Source organism: Leucoraja erinacea, chromosome 4 (assembly GCF_028641065.1).
Source record: "Leucoraja erinacea ecotype New England chromosome 4, Leri_hhj_1, whole genome shotgun sequence".
NCBI lineage: Eukaryota > Metazoa > Chordata > Chondrichthyes > Rajiformes > Rajidae > Leucoraja > Leucoraja erinaceus.
Window position 1 is genome coordinate 54,682,408 of NC_073380.1, and position 22,644 is coordinate 54,705,051.

The following is a 22,644-nucleotide window of genomic DNA, read 5'->3' on the forward strand; positions in this document are numbered from 1 at the left end:
TGGGTACGTCCTCGGATGTTTTACCCATCCGAATATGGCCATGGAGGGCCCTATCCGCGTAGGTCTCCTCGAGAGCCTGTGGCAGCACCCCTTTCAGGGCTGCCTACAAAACTCCCTTCTGTGAAGGTGAGTGCGAGGGGTCAGTTGGCAACTGACTCTGAACTGGGAAGCATGTCCGAGGAACAGGTGTCAGCTGGGAGTTACCATGCACCCCCATCCACATTAACGGGACGGAGGTGGAACGTGTTTCTAGCTTCAGGTTCCTGGGAGTCAACATCTCCGATGACCTCTCTTGGACCCACAATACCTCTACTCTGATCAAGAAGGCTCATCAGCGTCTCTTCTTCCTGAGGAGACTGAAGAAGGTCCATCTGTCTCCTCAGATCCTGGTGAACTTCTACCGCTGCACCATCGAGAGCATCCTTACCAACTGCATCACAGTATGGTATGGCAACTGCTCTGTCTCCGACCGGAAGGCACTGCAGAGGGTGGTGAAAATTGCCCAACGCATCACCGGTTCCACGCTCCCCTCCATTGAGTCTGTCCAAAGCAAGCGCTGTCTGCGGAGGGCGCTCAGCATCGCCAAGGACTGCTCTCACCCCAACCATGGACTGTTTACCCTCCTACCATCCGGGAGGCGCTACAGGTCTCTCCGTTGCCGAACCAGCAGGTCGAGGAACAGCTTCTTTCCGGCGGCTGTCACTCTACTAAACAACGTACCTCGGTGACTGCCAAATCACCCCCCCCCCCCCCCGGACACTTATTATTTATTTTTTATTCAAATCGTTTGCTATGTCGCTCTTCAAGGGAGATGCTAAATGCATTTCGTTGTCTCTGTACTGTACACTGACAATGACAATTAAAATTGAATCTGAATCTGAAAGACATGGGGTCCACATACACCAGCAACCCTACGCTCCAATCAAGGACGGAAATCAAACCCGCATCAGGGGCCTTTTGGGCTTAACATAAAACCACCGATACCTATGACGGAAGGTGGGTCTGGTTCTTTCCGAAATGTGGGGTTGTGGACCATTTATAAGAAGGTAATATTTACACTTTGTTTGTATGGATGAGATTAGTTTATACTGCACAGTACACAAGCGAGACACTCGGAAATATGGCTGGAGTTGCCTCTTAAGGCAGGCTCGTTATTATGGCAGGTGTGGCCTGTTCATTATCAACAAGCTCAACTCCCATGTGCAGTATAGACATTTCTGAAAAGGAAATTTCGTGACTATTTAATTTCCATGGGGTCAAGTTTTCATTCACAGGGCACCAGAAATATCTGAAATTTAACTGGATGGGGCATTGATACAGTTAAAAACATTGCAAAATAGGCTAACTTCAGCTCACAGGTTATTTACTAACTACTAAACTAGTGCTTCGGCTGCTCAGAGCTAAAAAATATTGTTAAGAACTATCTGGATGCTATTTTAAACGCTGTATTTTGCTAATTTGGCTGCATCAGCCACAAAACCTATTTGAGAAATTGGGTTCTCATCTGTCCAGTTAAATTTAAGTTGATACCAACTGAAATTATTGATTATTGGGATTTACCTTTAACTCTATTAATCGGCTGGGACTCAGCCGATGAGGTAAGGGTTGGAATTAATTGAAGCTCATAACAAAACTGATCAAGCAACCTTCTGTCCGTCAAGTGTAATTGACGATTTATATTGGCTTTCAGCTGTGCTATTTGGGCCTTTGCACAATCAGTACCATACAGCATGCAAAAGAAGTAAGCCCTCAAGTACCATGTGGTCATTGTTACCAGCCCTATGCTATTCCTAGCTGAAACTACCATAATCACCATGGCGGACGAACAGTATTCAGCATCTTTCCACTAACCTTTCATTAGTAAATCTTCAGTTAAATTACAAACTGATGCTATTGCTCAGGATGGGAAATTGCTCATACCATCTCTAGTTACAGAGGTGGATGGGAGAGTTACCAATTCTTCAGTTATATGGTATCAACTACCTATAGACACTGGGTGCATTCTGTGGATTAAAGGTTTGTGCGAATATGTCTAATCTGCATGTTCTAGTCCAAGTTGATCCACTGCGGTGGTGGTAAATGTTAATCACATGGATGCAAACAAGTCAAAATATCCGGTGATAGTTTACCTAAACCTCATTAGGGTACACAATATGGGTGTTGGATCACAAAGTATTACAATACATTGTGAACATTAAAGACCAAGATGCTTGCATCCAGGCTCAATCACCAGTTGCAAAAAAATAAAAATTAAAAAAAATATGTGGCATATCGGAAGCGATGGTTACATTCTCGCTACACTAGGGAGGAATGTTCTTTTATGTCTTCCTCCATTTCTGCCTCATCAGACGGGTTTGCAAGATTCAGCAAGTTCCCGCCTCATTTTCATAGTGCCTGCCGGGCTTAGACAGCCATGGTTCCCACTGATGTGGGGAATGATAGAACAATATATGGTTATTTCCAGACACAAAAGTGCTGGTTTAGCCGTGACGCAGGAAACCATCCTCAGCATGATATAATCAATTCATTGACTTGCAGACTCTGAGAAAACTGTTCCTACAGCTCGGGTTGTTAAATCAACCATGAACGTGCTCGCTGCAGATCACAGGGATAGCACCAAAAAATAACAGTATTTCCTCATAAGGAGATGGGAGGTATTTGTTTTATGCTTATATAACATAATTCGGCAATGGGTCCAGTCATTGCATAAACGTTGACTGGACAGGATGATTATATCTGCAGGCTGAATAACACTTATGTTTATGATTTATGACTTAGTCAAGCAGAATAGACCAGGGGCACCAGGTCTCAAACTAGATGTTCACATATCCCATGAGCCTTCGATTGTGTATGGTCACACATCCACACCAGAATGTTAAGGTCACTAGAGCCTTAGAGACTCTGAACTAGCAATATTGTTAGTTACATCTAGCCTCATAAGAAGGTATCACTACAGACCATCTCCAGGTGGTTACAGGTCTGGCTTATACAGGAGTAAATACTGACATTTCAAGTCACTCCACCAAGGCTGCAACAACCTCAGCAGTAGGGTTATGGAAGTTAGCCGGACCACATCCTAGCGGTTGCAGGATGGTCAAACTAGCGATATTTCACACATTTAGTACTAACCCATTGCCAGATCGGGGGTGAGGGAGGTTACTATTATCATTATTTATGTCTGAATACGATAACATACTTCCTCCTTTGGTCAACTACGGCAATGAGTGAAGCATGGACTCGTTCCACGGCATGAAATCACAGAGCTTTAAAATCTTCAAGTAGTCACTCACGTGACTCTGAAGTAAAATAGTAAGATTAAACGAGAACTTACCAGTTTGAAGTTTGATCTTTATTTTATGAGGAGTTACGTCGAGGGATTACGTGCCCTCCACGCCCACCCTCTATCATAAAGGTCAACTGGTATTCTAGTAATTCTTATCTTACTATGTTTATTTCATCTACTGTTGTATGTGATTTCACACCGCTGCTTTGAAGAATGTCGTGCATGCGTGCTGGCGGGGTCTTCACATAATCCCTCGACGTAACTCCTCATAAAATAAAGATCAAACTTCAAACTGGTAAGTTCTCATTTAATCTTACTATTAATGGCAAGACCCTCAATAGTAGCGATGTGCAGAGGGATCAGGAGCCAAGTCCATAACTATGAAAGTGGCAGCACAAGTAGATAGTGAAGTAAAAGGAATGCATGACTTCATAGGTCGGGGTATTGAATATAAGAGTCTAGACATCAAGATGCAATTTTATCGGACTTTGGTCAGGCTGCATTTAGACTTTTACATGCAGTTCTGGTCGCCTCATTACAAGAAGGATGCAGAGGCTTTGGAAAGATTGCAGAGAACATTTACCAGGAATAATGCCAGGATTAGAGGGTATTAACTACAGGAAGAGGTTGGACAGACTTGAATTGTTTTCCCAGGAAAGTGGCGGTTGCAGGGAGTTTTAGTTTAGAGATACAGCGCAAGAACAGGCCCTTCGGCCCTTTGATCCCCGCACTACCCCACACACTAGGGACAATTTACAACTGTTACCAAAGCCAATGAACCTTCAAACCTGTACATCTTTAGAATGTGGGGGGGAAACCGGAGCACCTGAAGAAAATCCACGCAGTCACAGGGAGAACGTTCAAACTCCGTACAGACAGCACCTGTGGTCAGGATTGAACCCTGGTCCTTGGCGCTGTAAGGCAGCACCTCTTCCGCTGCACCACCATGCCAATGGTGTGGACAGGGTGAATGACAGTGACCGGGCAGCACGGTGGTGCAACAGTAGAGTTACCGCCTTACAGCGCCAGAGACCCGGGTTCGATCCCAACAATGGGTGCTGTCTGTACGGAGTTTGTACTTTCTCCCTGTGACCTGTATGCGTTTTGTCCGGATGCTCTGGTTTCCCCCCACCCTCCAAAACGTACAGGGTTGTAGGTTAATTGGATTGGTATAAATGTAAATTGTCCCTAGTGTGTGTAGGATAGTGTTAATGTGCGGGGATCGCTGGTCGGTGCCGACTCGGTAGGCCGAAGGGCCTGTTTACTCGCTGTATCTCTAAACTAAACTAAACCTGTTTTGTGCTGAAACAAGGAACTGCAGATGTTGGTTTGCAAGAACAGACACAAATGCTGGAGTAAATCTGCGGGTCAGGCAGCATCTTTGGAGAACACGGATAGGTGACATTTCAGATCAAGACCGTTCTTCAGACTCTTGGTTTATGCTGACACAAGCCACCAATACTCACATTGTTATTTTTAATTCTTTGTTTTCAAGCAACCAGCATGAAACTGGTCCCACAACAAGATTTATACCCTGGACTGTTCACCGTGCTAGTGTGGGTGGAGGACAACGATGGGAATGGCCACCTCGTCAACCTGGATGTCAAGGTCTCGGAATGCCTTGGTGTCACCCATTGCTCGACGGAAAGATTAATCCAGTCGAAGACCGTACTGGGGAGTTCTGCCATCTCCCTGATAATCTTTGCTCTGTTGCTGTTGCTACGTAAGCTTCGAACAATGGTCTCCCTTGTTTAATTGTTAATGTTCATTCTACCCACTCTCCACTGTGCCTCACCGGACTCACACCTTTCATCTACTCGCTGGAGTTTAGAAGGATGAGTGGGAGCCCTCATTGAAACTTACCGAATAGTAAAAGGCCTGGATAGAGTGGATGTGGAGAGGATGTTTCCACTAGCGGGAGAGTCTAGGACCAGGGGCCACAGCCTCAGAATAAAAGGATGTTCCTTTAGGAAGTAGATGAGGAGGAATCTCTTTAGTCAGAGGGGGGTAAATCTGTGGAATTCTTTGCCACTGAAGGCTGTGGAGACCAAGTAATTGGATATTTTTAAGGCAGAGTTTGACAGATTCTTGATTAGTACGTGTGTCAGGAGTTGAGGAGAAGGCAGGAGAATGGAGTTGAAAGATAGATCAGCCATGATTGAATGGCGGAGGAGACCTGATGGGCTGAATGGTCTAATTCTGCTCATAACACTTATGACCTTCATCTCCGAACTTTGGCATAGAATCCTATTAAATCTTTCCCATCTCACCTTAAACCTATGTCCTCTGATTCTTAATTCCCCTACTCTGGGTAAAAGATTGTACATTTAGCCTATCTGTTTCCCTCATGATCTTGTAAACTTCGGTAAGATTACCCCTCATCCTTCTGTGCTCCAAGGAATAAAGTCCCAGCCTGCCCAACCTCCCCCTATAGCTCATGCCCTCGAGTCCTGGCAACATCCTCACTGACTAACGTTATAGGCTTCCATTGCTCTGTGTTTTTAGGTGTAGATTTGGATTTATTATTGTCACGTGTACAAAGATACAGAGAAGAACTTTTGATTTGCACTCTAATCTTTTTATTGAAGTTAGACACAAAATGCTGGCGTAACTCAGTGGGACAGGCAGCATCTCTGGAGAGAAGGAATGAGTTTTCGGTCAAGGCCCTTCTTCAGACTGAGAGTCAGTGGAGAGGGAAATTAGAATTATGGAAGGGTAAGGTGTGACAATGACAGATCAAAGCAGACGATGTTCAATGAAATGTAGAATGGTTCATTGTTGGCTGAGGGGAAGGAGACAACGAGGCATAGAAACAGTAAAACTAATCAGGAGGACAGTAAAATTAGTCGGAGAACTAGGGTGAGGGAGAGAGAGAGGGAAAGCAAGGGTTACTTGAAGTTAGAGATATCAAGCGGAGGTTGGGCGATCGTTTCGCCGAACACCTCCGCTCGGTCCGCAATAACCAAGCTGACCTCCCGGTGGCTCAGCACTTCAACTCCCCCTCTCACTCCGTCTCCGACCTCTCTGTCCTGGGTCTCCTCCATGGCCACAGCGAGCAGCACTGGAAATTGGAGGAACAGCACCTCATATTCCGTTTGGGGAGTCTGCATCCTGGGGGCATGAACATCGAATTCTCCCAATTTTGTTAGTCCTTACTGTCTCCTCCCCTTCCTCAGTCCCCCTGCTGTCTCCTCCCATCCCCCAGCCTTTGGGCTCCTCCTCCTTTTTTCCTTTCTTGTCCCCGCCCACCCCCGTCCCCGATCAGTCTGAAGAAGGGTTTCGGCCCGAAACGTTGCCTATTTCCTTCGCTCCATAGATGCTGCTGCACCCGCTGAGTTTCTCCAGCTTTTTTGTGTACCTTCAATATTCATACCATTGGGTTGTGAGCTGCCCAAGCTTCTTGTTGTGTTTAGAAGTGTTTAGAAATGTTAACCTTTGCTCAGCTGTTGGTATTGCTCTCCTCAGTGCTCCCTCTGCTGCTGCTGCTGTTTTGCCAGTGTGGTGGTGGCGGACTGGGCGGGACGAAAGATCTTATGCTCGCTGAGAAAGACGGCGGCTTCGGTACCCTGGGGCAAAGTGACTTCGAAGGAGGAGGACAAGTAGATACGGTTTGTCACCAACCATTCCGTTCCACACCACGACAGCGGGAGGGCAGGTTATGGAGCGAGGGGTCGCTCAGGAAGGGTAGTGAGGGACGGTCTCGCATTTACGCCGTGAGGGGCAGTGAGGGAACGCCACAATAATGACACCGGGAGGGGCCGTGAGGGAACTCCACGCCGCGAGTTCAATCGGGAAGGGTCGTGAGGGAGCGCCGTGTCCCTACTCCGGGAGGGGTTGTGAGGAGGGAGCGCCGCACCTTGACTCCGGGAAGGGGGCGCGGAAGAGGGAACGTCAGTCTGTTTATGCTTTGGTCACGTGTACAAAAGTGCACTGAAAAGCTTTTGCTTTGCATTCTGTCCAATCTGCACAGTGGCGCAGCGGTGGAATCCCCCATCTACTGGTATCTTCCTCTAATCCCCCATTTGCTGGTGCCCTAGTGGACGAGGTGATTGGTGGTTGGCGCGGAATCAGTGGGCTGAAGGGACTGTTTTGGCCCTGTATCTCTAGACTAAACTAAAGTAAACCAGAGAGGGAACAGTGACCGGAACCGTTCTCCCCGATACAGATGATACCGCTGATAGCTCGTTCGGGTGAACACGAGGTGGCTGGCGCACATGGGGAGTGGAGCGCTACGGGATCTCAGGCGGGAGGAGCCGTTGGAGCCAGCGGAGGAGCTGTTGGAGCCAGCCGTTGGAGCCAGCGGAGGGGCTGTTGGAGCCAGCGGAGGGGCTGTTGGAGCCAGCGGAGGAGCTGTTGGAGCCAGCGGCACTCGTATCACAGAGAGCATCCATGAAAGGATCGGCGTCTATGACTTGACCAGGTGGCCCATGGAACAAGAGGCGAGATTGGGCCTGAGCCATTCCATGGCCATCCGCGGCCAGGGGAGATCGCGGTATCGCGGTAAACACCAAACCGATATCCATGGCAGGGAGACAGCAGCCTTAAGCATGACAGGCGGTGCACTCGAGGCTTACGTGAACCAATGCATCAATCAGGTACGTGACACAAATCTTCCCCGGTCCATGGGAGAAGACTCCCCCAGTGAGATTAGAAGGATGAGGGGGGACCTCATTGAAAACTTACTGAATAGTGTACGGCCTGGATAGAATGGATGTGGAGAGAATGTTTCCTCTAGTGAGAGAGTCTAGGACCAGAGGGCACAGCCTTAGAATAAAAGGACTTACCTTTACAAAGGAGATGAGGAGGAATTTCTTTAGTCAGTCAGAGGGTGGTGAATCTGTGGAATTCATTGCCACAGACGCTGTGGAGGCTATCAAGGGGTATTTTAAGACGGAGATTGACAGATTCTTAATTAGTAAAGGTGTCAAGGGTTACAGGGAGAAGGCAGGAGAATGGGGTTGAGAGGGAAAGATAGATCATCCATGATTGAGTGGTGGAGCAGATGGGCTGAATGGCCTAATTCTGCTCCTAGATCTAATGAACATGAACTAGATGATTTTGACAGATGGTGCGGCACAGCAGTAGAACTGCTGCCCCCCAGCACCAGGGATCCTTGTTCGATCCTGACCATGGGTGCCGTTTGTACAAAATTTGTAGGTTCTTCCTGTGAGTGCGTGGGTTTTCTCCAGGTGCTCCTGTTGCCTGTAACTGTCTAAAGACATGCAGGTTTGTAGGTTTATTGGCTTCAGTAAATTGCAAATTGTCCCTAGTGTGTAGGATCGAATTAGTGTACGGGGTGATCATTGGTCGGCACGGTCTCAGTGGGCAGAAGGGATTGTTTCCATGCTGTATCTCCAATATAGTCAAGGCGTCATACAGCGTGAAAACAGGCCCGTCAGCCCAACTAGCCCACAACGACCAACCTGTCCCATCTAAACTAGTCTCACCTGTCTGCATTTTGACCATATCCTATCCATATACCTGTTTAAATGTTTCTTAAATGTTGTGATTGTACCTGCCTCAACTACCTCCTCTGGTACACAGAAAAGCTGAAGAAACTCAGCAGATACAGCAGCATCTATGGAGCGAAGGAAATAGGCAACGTTTCGGGCCAAAACCCTTCTTCAGACTGATCGGGGGGTGGGGGGGCGGGGAGAAGAAAGGAAAAAGGAGGAGGAGCCCGAAGGCTGGGGGATGGGAGGAGACAGCAGGAGGGCTGAGGAAGGCGAGGAGACAGCAAGGACTAACAAAATTGGGAGAATTCAATGTTCATGCCCCCAGGATGCAGACTCCCCAAGCGGAATATGAGGTGCTGTTCCTCCAATTTCCGGTGGTGCTCGCTCTGGCCATGGAGGAGACCCAGGACAGAGAGGTCGGAGACGGAGTGGGAGGGGGAGTTGAAGTGCTGAGCCACCGGGAGGTCAGCTTCATTATTGCGGACCGAGCAGAGGTGTTCGGCGAATCGCTCGCCCAACCTCCGCTTGGTCTCACCAATATAGATCTGCTGACATCTAGAGCAGCGGATGCAATAGATGAGGTTGGAGGAGATGCAGGTAAACCACTGTCGCACCTTGAACAACTGCTTGGGTCCTTGAATGGAGTCGAGGGGGGAGGTAAAGGAACAAGTGCTGCGTCTCTTGCAGTTGCAAGGGAAGGTGCCCGGGGAGGGGGTGGTACAGGAGGGAAGGGAAGAATTGACAAGGGAGTTATGGAGGGAGCGGTCTTTGCGGTTGCTCGCTCTGGCCATGGAGGAAATTGGAGGAACAGCACCTCATATTCCGCTTGGGGAGTCTGCATCCTGGGGGCATGAACATTAAATTCTCCCAATTTTGTTAGTCCTTGCTGTCTCCTCGCCTTCCTCAGCCCTCCTGCTGTCTCCTCCCATCCCCCAGCCTTCGGGCTCCTCCTCCTTTTTCCTGTATCTGCAGTTCCTTCTTAAATACCTCCTCTGGTAGCTCGTTACATACACCCACCATCCTTTGTGTTAAAAAAAAGTAACCCTTCAGGTTCCTATTAAAGCTTTCCCCCCTCACCTTCAACCTAGTTGTTGATTTCCCTACTTGGCAAGGGACTCTGTGCGTTTATCGATCTATTCCTCGCATGTTTTTGCACACTTCTATTAGATCACCCCCTTATCCTCCTGCACTCCAAGAAATAGAGTCCAAACCTGCTCAACCTATACCTCAGGTGCTTGAGTCCTGTCAACATGCTCGTAAATCTTCCCTGCACCCTTTCCAGCTTGATAACATCTTTTCTATAACATGGCGACCAGAGCTGAACACAATTCCCTAAATATGGCCTCACCTTATACAACTGCAACATGACCTCCCAACTTCCGTACTCAACACTGACTGATGAAGGCCAATGCACCATTTGACCACCCAATCGACCCGTGATGCCACTTTCAAGGAACTATGTACCTGCGCGCCTGGATCCCTCTGCTCTACAACACTCTCCTACCATTCACTGTGTAGGTCCTGCCCATGTTTAGACTTTCTAAAATGCAACACCTCACATTTCTCTGTATTAAATTCCATCAACTATTCCTCAGCCCACCTGCACAACCGATCAAGATCCTGCTGCAATTTGTGACAATCATCTTCAGATTCTACAATATCACCTACTTCAATGTCCTCTGCAGACCAGCCAGCCATGCCATGTATGTCCACTAAGCTAAACTAAACTGCTGTGTGCAAGATTTGGTAATGTCTTTGTATTCCACCTGTGTTTTATTTTAGAAGCTACTCGCTGTTGAGCAAGAATGGGCCTGTCAGGCCTCCTGCGATTCTCTGCGGGTTTTTCACAATGAAGGCTCCGACAGCAACGATGGTTCACTGGAATGCTGCAGCCTTGTGGAGGAAGCTCCTTTCGATGATTCCTTCCTGGACAACTTGGACCTGAAGTTCAAGGCTCTGGCTGGAATCTGCAGCGGCCGATTGTCTGAGGAGGTGGTCACCTCTGGCCACTGGCAACTGGAGACCTCCCTGCGACCCCTGCCCCAACAGGAGGCGGCTGTGGGAGAGGTGGCTGTAGGGGAGGAGGTGGCGTGGTCTAGCGTAACGAGGGAACGGGTCCAGCCTGCCGCCAACCCATTGCCCATGAAGAAACACTACGTTGTGACCACCACGATTGAGCCCAGCAAGGAAGACCTCCTGGTTGTCCACGACTTGAGCCACGTTGCATCTCAGCACGAGGGATTCCAGAGGGTGTCCGCCAGTTCTGACCCCACTGTGGCTCAGCAACGGGCTGTTGACTACAGCGCGGGGCAGTTTCAAGGGGGCGTTCACTCCTCGACTGTCCCCATCCTGCAGAAGAACGTGGTGGTGCCGAGGTCCATTAGCATTGGCTCTGGAGGCGCCCAGGGAATGGCCGCTGTCCCGTTGGCTGGTCATTTGGTCTCGCACAACACCAGGGTGGTGACAAGTTCAGCTACAGTGGGGTCGGGTGGGATGCTGGACATGTTGGTCGAGCCGGTTCTGGGATCCCAGGAGAGCACATCCATCACTAGGTCAGGCTGGAGAGAGGAGCTGGATCCCAGCCTCGTCAATAAACAGGCCATCGAGAAAAACGTGACCACTGGTAAATCGAACAGCGGGATGTATAAATCAGTGAAAAAGACAACCAAGTTGGTGCAGTTAGTCCAGGAGTAACACTTCCCCTCAATCTGCTCATCAGTTTGGATTGGAATATCATCAGAGGAAGTAATTTTGCCAGCAACATCCACAGGCTATAAACAGATAAAGATCAAATCATTCATCACATTGTGATTCCAGAACACAACTGATTCTTCTCCCCCGTCACCATGGATAACATATAATAATAACAGCATGGAAACAGGCCATCTCGGCCCTACAAGTCCGTACCGAACAAATTTTTTTCCCCTTAGTTCTTAGAGTAATGGAGTACAGTGTGGAACCAGGCCCTTTGGCCCAACTGATCCATGCCAACCAAGATGCCCCATCTACACTAATCCCACCTGCCTGCATTTGGTCAATATCCCTCTAAATCTTCCCCAGCCATGTACCTGTCAAATGTTCATAATTTCTAGGAGCAGAATTAGGCCATTCGGCCCATCAAGTCTATTCCATCGTTCAATCGTGGCTGATCTATCTTTCCCTCTCAACCCCATTCTCCTGCCTTTGCCCCATAATCACTGGCACCCTTACTAATCAAGTGTATTATAGTACCTGCCTCAACTACCTCCTCAGGCAACTCGTTCCATATATCAACACCCTCTGTAAGGAAAAAGTGGCTCCTCGGTTTCACGTTAAATCTTGCTCCTCTCACCTTGTTTATGGTTCCTCCTACCCTGAGTAAAAGAATCTGCATTCAACCTATCTATTCCCCTCGTGATTTTATACACCTCTATAAGATCACCCCTCATCCTCGGGAACACAGTAGAATAAAGTCCTAGCTTGCCCAACCTCTCCCTATAGCTCAGCACCTCAAGTCCTGGCAACATCCTTTTGAATCTTCCCTACACTCTTTCCAGCTTAAAAAAAACCCTTCCTATAGTAGGAAACCGAAACCAAAACTAAACACAATACTCCAAATGCAGCCTCACCAATGTCTTGTACATCTGTAACATAATGACCCAACTCCTATACTCAATCTTAGTATACTGGAGTAACTAAGTGAGCCAGGAAGCATCTCTGGAGGAAAAGGATGGGTGATGTTTTGGGCCGGGGCTCCTCTTCAGACTAAAAGTGAAGGGGAGGGAACTGGAGGTAGCGAAAGCCTTCTTCACCATCCTAGATTTAAGTTAATCAAGCGCAGAATTAGGGAAGGATTTTGGCCTGCTCTATAGGGTTGTAGGTTTGATGCTGGCTCGTGGTGTATGTGTGGAGTCACATTGTCTCACTGACTGTGTTTCCTCTGGCTGCTCCTGATGTTAACAAGACATCACTGCCATTAATCAACCAATTCCAGTGTCCTGGCAAATTAATCAGTGACTGTAAAGATGTAGTTAAAGGCAGGAGGGGCTGGCACTGATGGGAGTTGCTCTGAGAGCCAATATTGACTTGATGGGCTGAAGAACTACCTCCCTCGTCTTTAGACTTTAGAGATACAGCGTGGAATCTTTGGCCCACAGAGTCCGCGCCAACTAGCACTATCCTACACGCACTAGGGACGATTTACAATTTTACCGACGCTAATTAACCCAGCAAACCTGTACGTCTTTGGAGTTTGGGAGGAAGCCGGAGCACCCGGAGAAAAACCGTGCAGTCACGGGGAGAAGGTACAAACTCTGTACAGACAGCGCCCATAGTCAGGATTGAACCCGGGTCTCTGGCGCTGTAAGGCAGCAACTCTACCACTGCGCCACAGTGCCGCCAACTTGAGAAAGTATTTGGAGTATTGTGGAGCAGAATGGTGCCTAGAATAGATGGCATAAGCTGGAAGGAGAGGTTGGACACATTTTATTTTCCCAGGAACGTCAGAGGCTTTGGGGAGACCATATAGAAGTATATAAAATTATGAGAGGGATGGATAAGATAGACAGACAGAACCATTTTTCCCAGATGAAAAGACTAGAAGAAATAGCTTTAAGGTGAGAGGAATAAAGTTTAAAGGAGATGTGTGTGGCAAATTATTTTGCACACAGAGGGCAATTGGTGCCTGGAATATGCTGCCAGGGGTGGCGGTGGAGGCAGATACGACAGTGACATCTAAGAGGCTTTTAGATAGACACATGGATATGGAGGGATGTGGATCAAGTGCAGGCAGAGTAGATTTGCTTAGCTTGGCCTCTAGTTTGACATGGACACTGTCGGGACATGGACACTGACATGGGCCTGTTCCTGGGTTGCACTGTTCTGTGTTATAACCATATAACCATATAACAATTACAGCACGGAAACAGGCCATCTCGACCCTTCTAGTCCATGCCGAACACATAATCTCCCCTAGTCCCATATACCTGCGCTCAGACCATAACCCATCATTCCCTTCCCGTCCATGTAACTATCCAATTTATTTTTAAATGATAAAAACGAACCTGCCTTCACCACCTTCACTGGAAGCGAAGGTGGTGGAGGCAGACCACTCCACACCACTCTCTGAGTAAAGAAGTTCCCCCTCATGTTACCCCTAAACTTCAGTCCCTTAATTCTCAAGTCATGTCCCCTTGTTTGAATCTTCCCTACTCTCAGTGGGAAAAGCTTTTCCACGTCAACTCTGTCTATCCCTCTCATCATTTTAAAAACCTCTATCAAGTCCCCCTTTAACCTTCTGCGCTCCAAAGAATAAAGCGTTGTTCTCACTCATCGAGTAGTAGAGTTGTGGAACTCTTGGTGTGGATGAGTGGTGGAGATGCAACGTATATGGACAACTCTGGAAGTCCCCTGACCTCCAGGACAACGGAACAAGTGGCCACCAATGGCATATGTGGACCTTTTGTGTTTTCAATCTTTAAGATGAACAATTTTAGTGAGGAGTGATACTTTAATACAAACTACGACTATTTCTCCGGAGAAAAATATGCTATTTTATCTACTAACTTCTATCTCGAGAACATTCGTATACTTGAATTAATCACGGCACGGTGGCTCAGCGGGAGAGTAGGTTCAATCCTGACTGCGGGTGCTGTCTGTATGGAGTTTCTACTCCCTCTCCATGATCTGAATGGATTTCCTCCGGTTCCTCCCGCATCCAAAGACGTACAAATTTGTGAGCTAATTGGCTTTGGTAAAATTGTAAATTGTCCTCGGCGTGTGTAGGATAGTGTTAGTGTACAGGGATCACTGGTCGGCACTGACATTTTGGGCTGAAGGGCCTGTTTCTACTCTGTATCTCTACACTGCAGTATTTGTGGCAGGCTGTTGGGAAAGTACAAAGGGGTGGGAGACACATGCAACTGCAGGTGCTGGACTTGTGAGCAAGACACAAAGTGCTGGAGTAACTCAGCAGGTCAGGCAGCATCTTTGGAGAAAAAGGATGGGTGGTGTTTCGGGACAGGACCCTTCTTCAGACGGAAAGAAGGGGGGAGGGAAGTAGAGGTAGGAAAAGGCCAGAACAAATCAGGGCTGGAATCGATGAACAAGGAAGGGTAGAGCCCACAATGGCCCATTGTTGGCTGGGGAAGAGGTGATAACAATGGGAAACAGGGATGTGAACAGTGGAACTAGCAGGACAACTAGGGTGGGGGAGGGAGGAAGGAGGGAATGCGGGGCTTACATGCAATTAGAGAAATCAAAATTCATATCGCTGAAGATAAAAAAAATGCATGAATAACTCAGCGGGACAGGCCGTATCTCTGGAGGGAAGGAATGGGTGATGTTTCAGGTTGAGACACTTCTTCAGACTGAGAGGCAGGGGAGAGGGAGGCTAGAGATATGGAAGGGTACGGTGAGAAAAGAATAGATCAAAGCAGATGATGTTCAAGGAAATGTTGAATGGTTCATTATTGGATGAGGGGAAGGTGACAACGAGGCATACAAACAGTAAAATTAATCAGGACAGTGAAGCTACACGGAGAACTAAGGTGGGAGAGGAAGATAGAGGAAGGGAAAGCAACGGTTACTTGAAGTTAGGGAAATCAAAATTCATACTGCTAGATATCTTCCACCGGATGGTGCCAGCAATGGCTGCCTCGCCAACAGTCTGTCTCGTCCATTCCTTCTTTGTTGTTTTATAGTATGTGTTAAATGTAGTTTCTTTAGTGTTCTTTAGCTTGTTTTATGTGGGGGGAGAGGGTTGGGGGAAACTTTTTTTAAATCCCTTACCTAGACGGAGATGCGATTTTTTTCCATATCTTATCTCCGCCTGCACTGCGGCCTAACATTGTGGAGTTGGCGGACTCTGCTGGAGACCGACTGCGGGAGCTCCAACCGCAGGAGCCTGCGGACTTTAACATCGTGGAGCTCGTGGTCCCTGGTTGGAGACCGACTTCAGGAGCAGCAAGCCGCAGGAGACCGCCCCGACGCGGGAGAATGAAGTGGACGAAGGTTGGACTTTATTGCCTTCCATCAAAGTGAGGAATGTGGGGAATCCACTGTGGTGGATGATTATGTTAACTTTTATGTAGTTGTGTGTTTTGTTGCTTTTTTTTAGTTTGGTTGTATGGTAATTTGAGTTTCACTGTACCTTAATTGGTACAAGTGACAATAAACTGACCTTTGGGTTGTAAGCTGCCCAAGCAGAATTTGAGGTGCTGTTCCTCCAATTTGCATTGGGCCTCACTCTGACAATGGTGGATTTCTGCACTTTAATTGGGGATTTCTGCTAAAGGGCAACGTGGTAACTAAACCAGGTGGGTGCATCTGAAATAACTTAGCAAAACCTGCAAACCTGTACTATCGGGCACAGTTGGGGTCTGTTAACCTATCTTGGAGTGGAACACACAATATAAAACCAGGAAATGCTGGAAACATTTGACATGTCAGTCAGCATCTGCGGGGAGTGAAACAAAGTGAATGGTTCCACTTTCCACAGGTGCTGCCTGACCTGTGAGGTGTTTCCAGCATTTTCTGTTTTTACTAACTGCTATGTAGCCAGGTTTACAGATCGATCAATTAATGGGCGGCATGGTGGCGCAGTGGTAGAGTTGCTGCCTTACAGCGCCAGAGACCCAGGTTTTCTCCCACATTCCAAAGATGTACCGTACAGGCTTGTAGGTTAATTGGCGTCGGGGGGGGTAATGTGAATTGTCCTTAGTTTGTAGGATAGTGTTAGTGTGTGGGGATCAGTGCTCAGGATAGTCTCAGTGGGCAGAAAGGACTGTTTCCGTACTGTATCACAGGTGATTAAACAGATGATGGATGGTCGGCGTGGACTCAGTGGGCCGAAGGTCTTGTTTCCATGCTGTATCTCGAAGCTCTAAACGTTGAAATGTCATATGTCCCAATGATGGAATAATTTCTTACTTGTAACAGCATAACGGGCTATACACACAGGTAATATATAATAAATAAAAAAATCTATAAGTTGTAGAAATCATCTGATAGGTCTTTCCACAGATTGCTTGCTTGCTTACGATTAGGGCTATTTCAAGCATTGTAACATTTAAATGATAATTTCAAAATGAAGAAGTTTCAAACTTTCATGTTATTGCAACTTTTTGAAACTGCGTGGCTCTTTTTGGTGCATTTACATCTTATTTTTCTACAAATCAACAGTGAATTTCCATTACAGCGTATTTTTATATCATGGCACTTCTGAGCAACATTAGAACTTTCTTTGTTTATAGAAATGTGTTAATTTCTTTTAATTGTATAGAGGGAACGGATTACATTAATTTGTCATTTAAAAAAAAAAATAATAATAATTAAAAACTGTAGATAAAAGCTTGTACTCCATAAGGGTTGATGTAGAAATTTTTGGTTGTTCAGGTCCTTTTACGAAAAACTGTATTTGACATTTTTAATAAAGATTTTGTTAAATAAAACTGGTTGTTTGGAGTCAATAGAATCATAGAAACAGCTTTGAAACTAGCCATTTGACCCAACTCCACATTGGACAATGGGCACCCAATTGTTTAACACACATATCCCAACCACTTGGTCCACACCTTACAGCCATACAGCACGGAAACAGGTCCATTGGCCCAACTTGCCCATGCCGACCAAGATGCCCCATCTACACTAATCCCACCTGCCCGCATTTGGCCCATATTCCTCTAAACCTTCCCTATCCGTGTATCTGTCATAATGTCTTTTAAATGTTGATATAGTACCTACCTCTACTACATCCTCTAGCAGCTCGTTCCATATACCCACCACCCTCTGAGTGATAAAGTTATCCCTCAGGTTCGTATCAAATCTTTACCCTTTCACCTTAAATCCATGTCCTCTTGATCTTGAGGAGAAACAGATTTGCCCCTGGACCAAGTGCATGAGATGTGACACCTGTCCCTACACCTCCTCCCTCACCTCCATCCAGGGACGCCAGCAGTGAGACAGTGGTTCACGTGCACCTCCATTCTCATCTACTGCATCCGATGTTCCTGATGTGTCCTCCTGCACATCGGCGACACCAAGAGTAGACTTGGCAACCGTTTCACCGAACACTTGTGCTTGGTCTTCCAAGTATAGAAGAGAGATCGAGCAACTGTCCATATGGTCAAGAAGGCTCATCAGCGTCTCTTCTTCCTGAGGAGACTGAAGAAGGTCCATCTGTCTCCTCAGATCCTGGTGAACGTCTACCGCTGCACCATCGAGAGCATCCTTACCAACTGCATCACAGTATGGTATGGCAACTGCTCTGTCTCCGACCGGAAGGCATTGCAGAGGGTGGTGAAAATTGCCCAACGCATCACCGGTTCCACGCTCCCCTCCATTGAGTCTGTCCAAAGCAAGCGCTGTCTGCGGAGGGCGCTCAGCATCGCCAAGGACTGCTCTCACCCCAACCATGGACTGTTTACCCTCCTACCATCCGGGAGGCGCCACAGGTCTTTCCGTTGCCGAACCAGCAGGTCGAGGAACAGCTTCTTTCCGGCGGCTGTCACTCTACTAAACAACGTCCCTCGGTGACTGCCAAACCCCCACCACCCCCCCCCCCCCCCCCCCCCCCCCCCCCCCCCGAACACTTATTTTTTTTTTTTTACTCAAATCGTTTGCTATGTCGCTCTTCAAGGGAGATGCTAAATGCATTTCGTTGTCTCTGTACTGTACACTGACAATGACAATTAAAATTGAATCTGAATCTGAATCTGATGGTGCCAGCGCAATAACCTGGCCCTCAACACCAGCAAAACCAAGGAACTGATTGTGGACTTTGGGAAGGAGTAGGAGGGGGACCCACAGCCCCGTTTATATCAACGGTTTGATGGTTGAAAGGGTCAAGAGCTTCAAATTCCTGGGCGTGCAAATCTCTGAAGATTTCTCCTGGTAGGAGAACACTAATGCAATTATCAAGAAAGCTCATCAGCGCCTCTACTTCCTGGGAAGATTACGGAGAGTCGGTTTGGTCAGTCAAGAAGGACTCTCTTTGACTTCTACAGGTGCACAGTAGAGAGCATGCTGACCGGTTGCATCGTGGCTTGGTTCGGCAATTTGAGCGCCCTGGAGAGGAAAAGACTACAAAAAGTAGTAAACACTGCCCAGTCCATCATCGGCTCTGACCTTCCTTCCATCGAGGGGATTTATCACAGTCAAAAAGTCTGGCAGTATCATCAAAGACCCATACAATCCTTGCCACACACTCATCTCCCCGCTACCTTCAGGTAGAAGGTACAGGAGCCTGAAGACTGCAACAACCAGGTTCAGGAATAGCTACTTCCCCACAGCCATCAGGCTATTGAACCTGGATCGGACAAACCTCTGATTATCAATAACCAATTATCTGTTATTTGAACTTCAACAGTTTATTTGTTCATGTGTGTATATATTTATACAATGGTATATGGACACACTGACCTGTTCTGTAGTCAATGCCTACTATGTTCTGTGTGCTGAAGCAAAGCAATAATTTCATTGTCCTATCAGGGACACATGACAATAAACTCACTTGACTTGAAGGTCTACTGGATCTCCCGGTTGTTAACCATTCTAACTCTCCTTCCCATTCCCATACTGGCATTTCTGTCCTGGGCCTCCTCCATTGCCAGAGTGAGTCCACACGCAAACTGGAGGAACCTCATATTCCGTTTGGGTAGCTTACAACCCAACGGTATAAACATTGAATTCTCCGAAACATTGAATTCTCTGCCCCTTTCACCCGCTGTTTTTCTTGTGCATTACCCACCCTGGTGTGCACCTATTTCTTCCACTATCCCGCACGTCTTTTCTTCCCCTCCCCCCCCCCTCTACCTACATCCCTCCCTCCAGCTTTACAGTTCCCCTTTCTCTACTTATCTGACAGCCTTTTGTCTCCTTCAACTGCAGCCTTCAAGTTGTCCTACAACTTTAGGCTGTGCACGCCATACGCAAGAAGAAGAACTCCAGCCTTTCTCATTTACTCCACCCATGCGGGTGGCACAGTGGTGAAGCAGTAGAGTTGCTGTCTTACAGCGCCAGAGACTCTGGTTCGATCCTGACTACGGGTGCTGTCTGTACGGAGTCTTTAGTCCGCATGGGTTTTCTCCGGATTCCTCCCACTCTCCAAAGGCAGACGGGTTTGTAGGTTAATTGGCTTTGGTAAAATTGTAAATTGTCCCTAGTGTGTAGGATAGTGTTAGTGTATAGGGATCACTGGTCAGCATGGACTCGGTGGGCTGAAGGGCCTGTTACCATGCTAAATCTCTGTACTAAACTAAACTAAAAATCTGCCAATCAAACCCCTCTCATTCGTATCCAAGGATCTCGATCTAAAACATCGCTTGTCACGTTCTCCACAGATGCTACCTGACCCTCAGCGGGTCAGAGACCCAGTAACTCAGCGGGTCTAAGAGTAAACCTAGCAATTATAGGCCTGTTAGTTTGACTTCAGTGGTGGGAAAATTAATGGAAAAGATACTTAGAGACAATATATATAAGTATCTGGATAAACAGGGTCTGATTAGGAACAGTCAGCATGGATTTGTGCCTGAAGGTCATGTTTGACTAATCTTCTTGAAATATTTGAAGAGGTTACTAGGGAAATTGACGAGGTAAAGCAGTGGATGTTGTCTATATGGACTTTAGTAAGGCCTTTGACAAGGTTCCTCATGGAAGGTTGGTTAAGAAGGTTCAAATGTTGGGTATAAATGCAGGAGTAGCAAGATGGATTCAACAGTGGCTGAATGGGAGAAGCCAGAGGGTAATGGTGGATATACAAAAAAGCTGGATAAACTCAGCGGGTGCAGCAGCATAGTGGGGTGCCTCAGGGATCGGTGTTGGGTCCACTGTTGTTTGTCATGTACATCAATGATCTGGATGAAGGTGTGGTAAATTGGATTATTAAGTATGCAGATGATACCAAGATAGGGGGTATTGTGGATAATGAAGAGGATTTCCAAAGTCTACAGAGTGATTTAGGCCATTTGGAAGAATGGGCTGAAAGATGGCAGATGGAGTTTAATGCTGATAAATGTGAGGTGCTACACCTTGGCAGGATAAATTAAAATAGGACATACATGGTAAATGGTAGGGAATTGAAGAATACAGTTGAACAGAGGGATCTGGGAATAACCGTGCGCAGTTCCTTGAAGGTGGAATCTCATATAGATAGGGTGGTAAAGAAAGCTTTTGGTATGCTAGCCTTTATAAATCAGAGCATTGAATATAGAATCTGGGATGTAATGTTAAAATTGTACAAGGCATTGGTGAGACCAAATCTGGAGTATGGTGTACAATTTTGGTCGCCCAATTATAGGAAGGATGTCAACAAAATAGAGAGAGTACAGAGGAGATTTACTAGAATGTTGCCTGGGTTTCAACAACTAAGTTACAGAGAAAGGTTGAATAAGTTAAGTCGTTATTCTCTGGAGCGCAGAAGGTTAAGGGGGGACTTGATAGAGGTCTTTAAAATGATGAGAGGGATAGACAGAGTTGATGTGGATCAGCTTTTCCCTTTGAGAATAGGGAAGATTCAAACAAGAGGACATGACTTCAGAATGAAGGGACAGAAGTTTAGGGGTAACATGAGGGGGAACTTCTTTACTCAGAGAGTGGTAGCGGTGTGGAATGAGCTTCCAGTGGAAGTGGTGGAGGCAAGTTCGTTGGTATCATTTAAAAATAAATTGGATAGGCATATGGATGAGAAGGGAGGGTTATGGAGGGTTATGGTATGAGTGCAGGCAGGTGGGACTAAGGGAAAAAAGTTGTTCGGCACAGACTTGTAGGGCCGAGATGGCCTGTTTCCGTGCTGTAATTGTTATATGGTTATATGTTATATGGTTACTTAGTGATTTGTTCAAAATTCTAGCATTACAATGTACAAAATCATGAGAAAAATGGATCAGGTAAACGTACAGTCTCTTGACTCGAGAACCAGAGGATTTAGGGTTAAGGTGAGGGGGGAAAGATATAATGGGAACCTGAGGGGCAACCTTTTTACACAAAGTATGGTGGGTGTGTGGAACGAGCTGTCACAGGAGGTAGTTGAGGCAGGGGCTATTGCATTGTTTAAGAAACATTTAGACAGGCACATAGAGTAGGTTTAGAGGAAAATGGGCCAAAAGCAGGCAGGCGGGATTATTGTAGATGGGACATGTTGGATGGCGTGGGCAAGTTGGGCCAAAGGGCCTGTTTCCACGCTGAATGACTCAATGACTATGATTCTATCTGCAGTTGCTCCGTGTCTCAATTGTCCTTGGTAATTCACTGCAGATCCTTTCATCGCCACTAGGTGGTGGCATTGAGACAGCCACCAAAAGGCTGATTGGAAATTTGTCTCAAACACTGAATTTGGGTTTTTTTTTGTTGCTCTGACTCCCTGTAACCTGCTTCGGAGCAGTCCCTCAGGATCGAGAGAGACCTGCTACCATCTCTCCCCAGTTCAGAGGTGACTGATGGATGAAAATGGGACCAGCGGACAACGATATAAAATTCAGCATGTCTCCAATGACTCTTCATAAAATCATAAGACATAGGAGCCGAATTAAGCCTTTAGACTCATCGAGTCTGCTTATGGACCTGTCCCACTTGGGCAATTTTTTCGGCGACTCTCATTGTCGTAGCAGGTCACCGAAAAACCGGTGACTGGACCCCCCCTACGTCAATGTCTACAACAACCTACCACCTAGTCGACGTCAAGCTTCGGCAAGCTATCGTCAACCAGCGACCCATTAGGACGTCGACCTATGACCACACCTACAACAACCTACGTCCATCCGTGACAAGGTACGACAAGGTACGACCCTGTCGGTGACAACTGAAGACAATTCAGTCGCCGGTTGACGTAGGTAGTCGCCAATGGAATTCGCCAGTCAGCACTGGCGACAACCTACGTTATCCTGGCGACAGCCTATGACAGCGCCTACGTGAGGAGAAGTCAAGCTACGC

At 47.0% G+C, this 22,644-nt stretch overlaps 1 protein-coding gene across 1 annotated transcript in view; it reads left to right on the forward strand.

Annotated features, from left to right (window-relative positions):
* The window catches only part of LOC129696426 (desmoglein-2-like), a 69,295-nt gene extending 52,127 nt beyond the window's left edge, over window positions 1–17,168 (forward strand). Inside the window, 5 exon segments of the mRNA XM_055634307.1 lie at window positions 4,779–5,006; window positions 6,749–6,891; window positions 7,449–7,570; window positions 7,572–7,878; window positions 10,522–17,168. Of these exon segments, the coding sequence (XP_055490282.1) occupies window positions 4,779–5,006; window positions 6,749–6,891; window positions 7,449–7,570; window positions 7,572–7,878; window positions 10,522–11,433 (1,712 nt within the window). The 3' untranslated portion in view covers window positions 11,434–17,168.
* The last annotated feature ends 5,476 nt before the right edge of the window (window positions 17,169–22,644 follow it).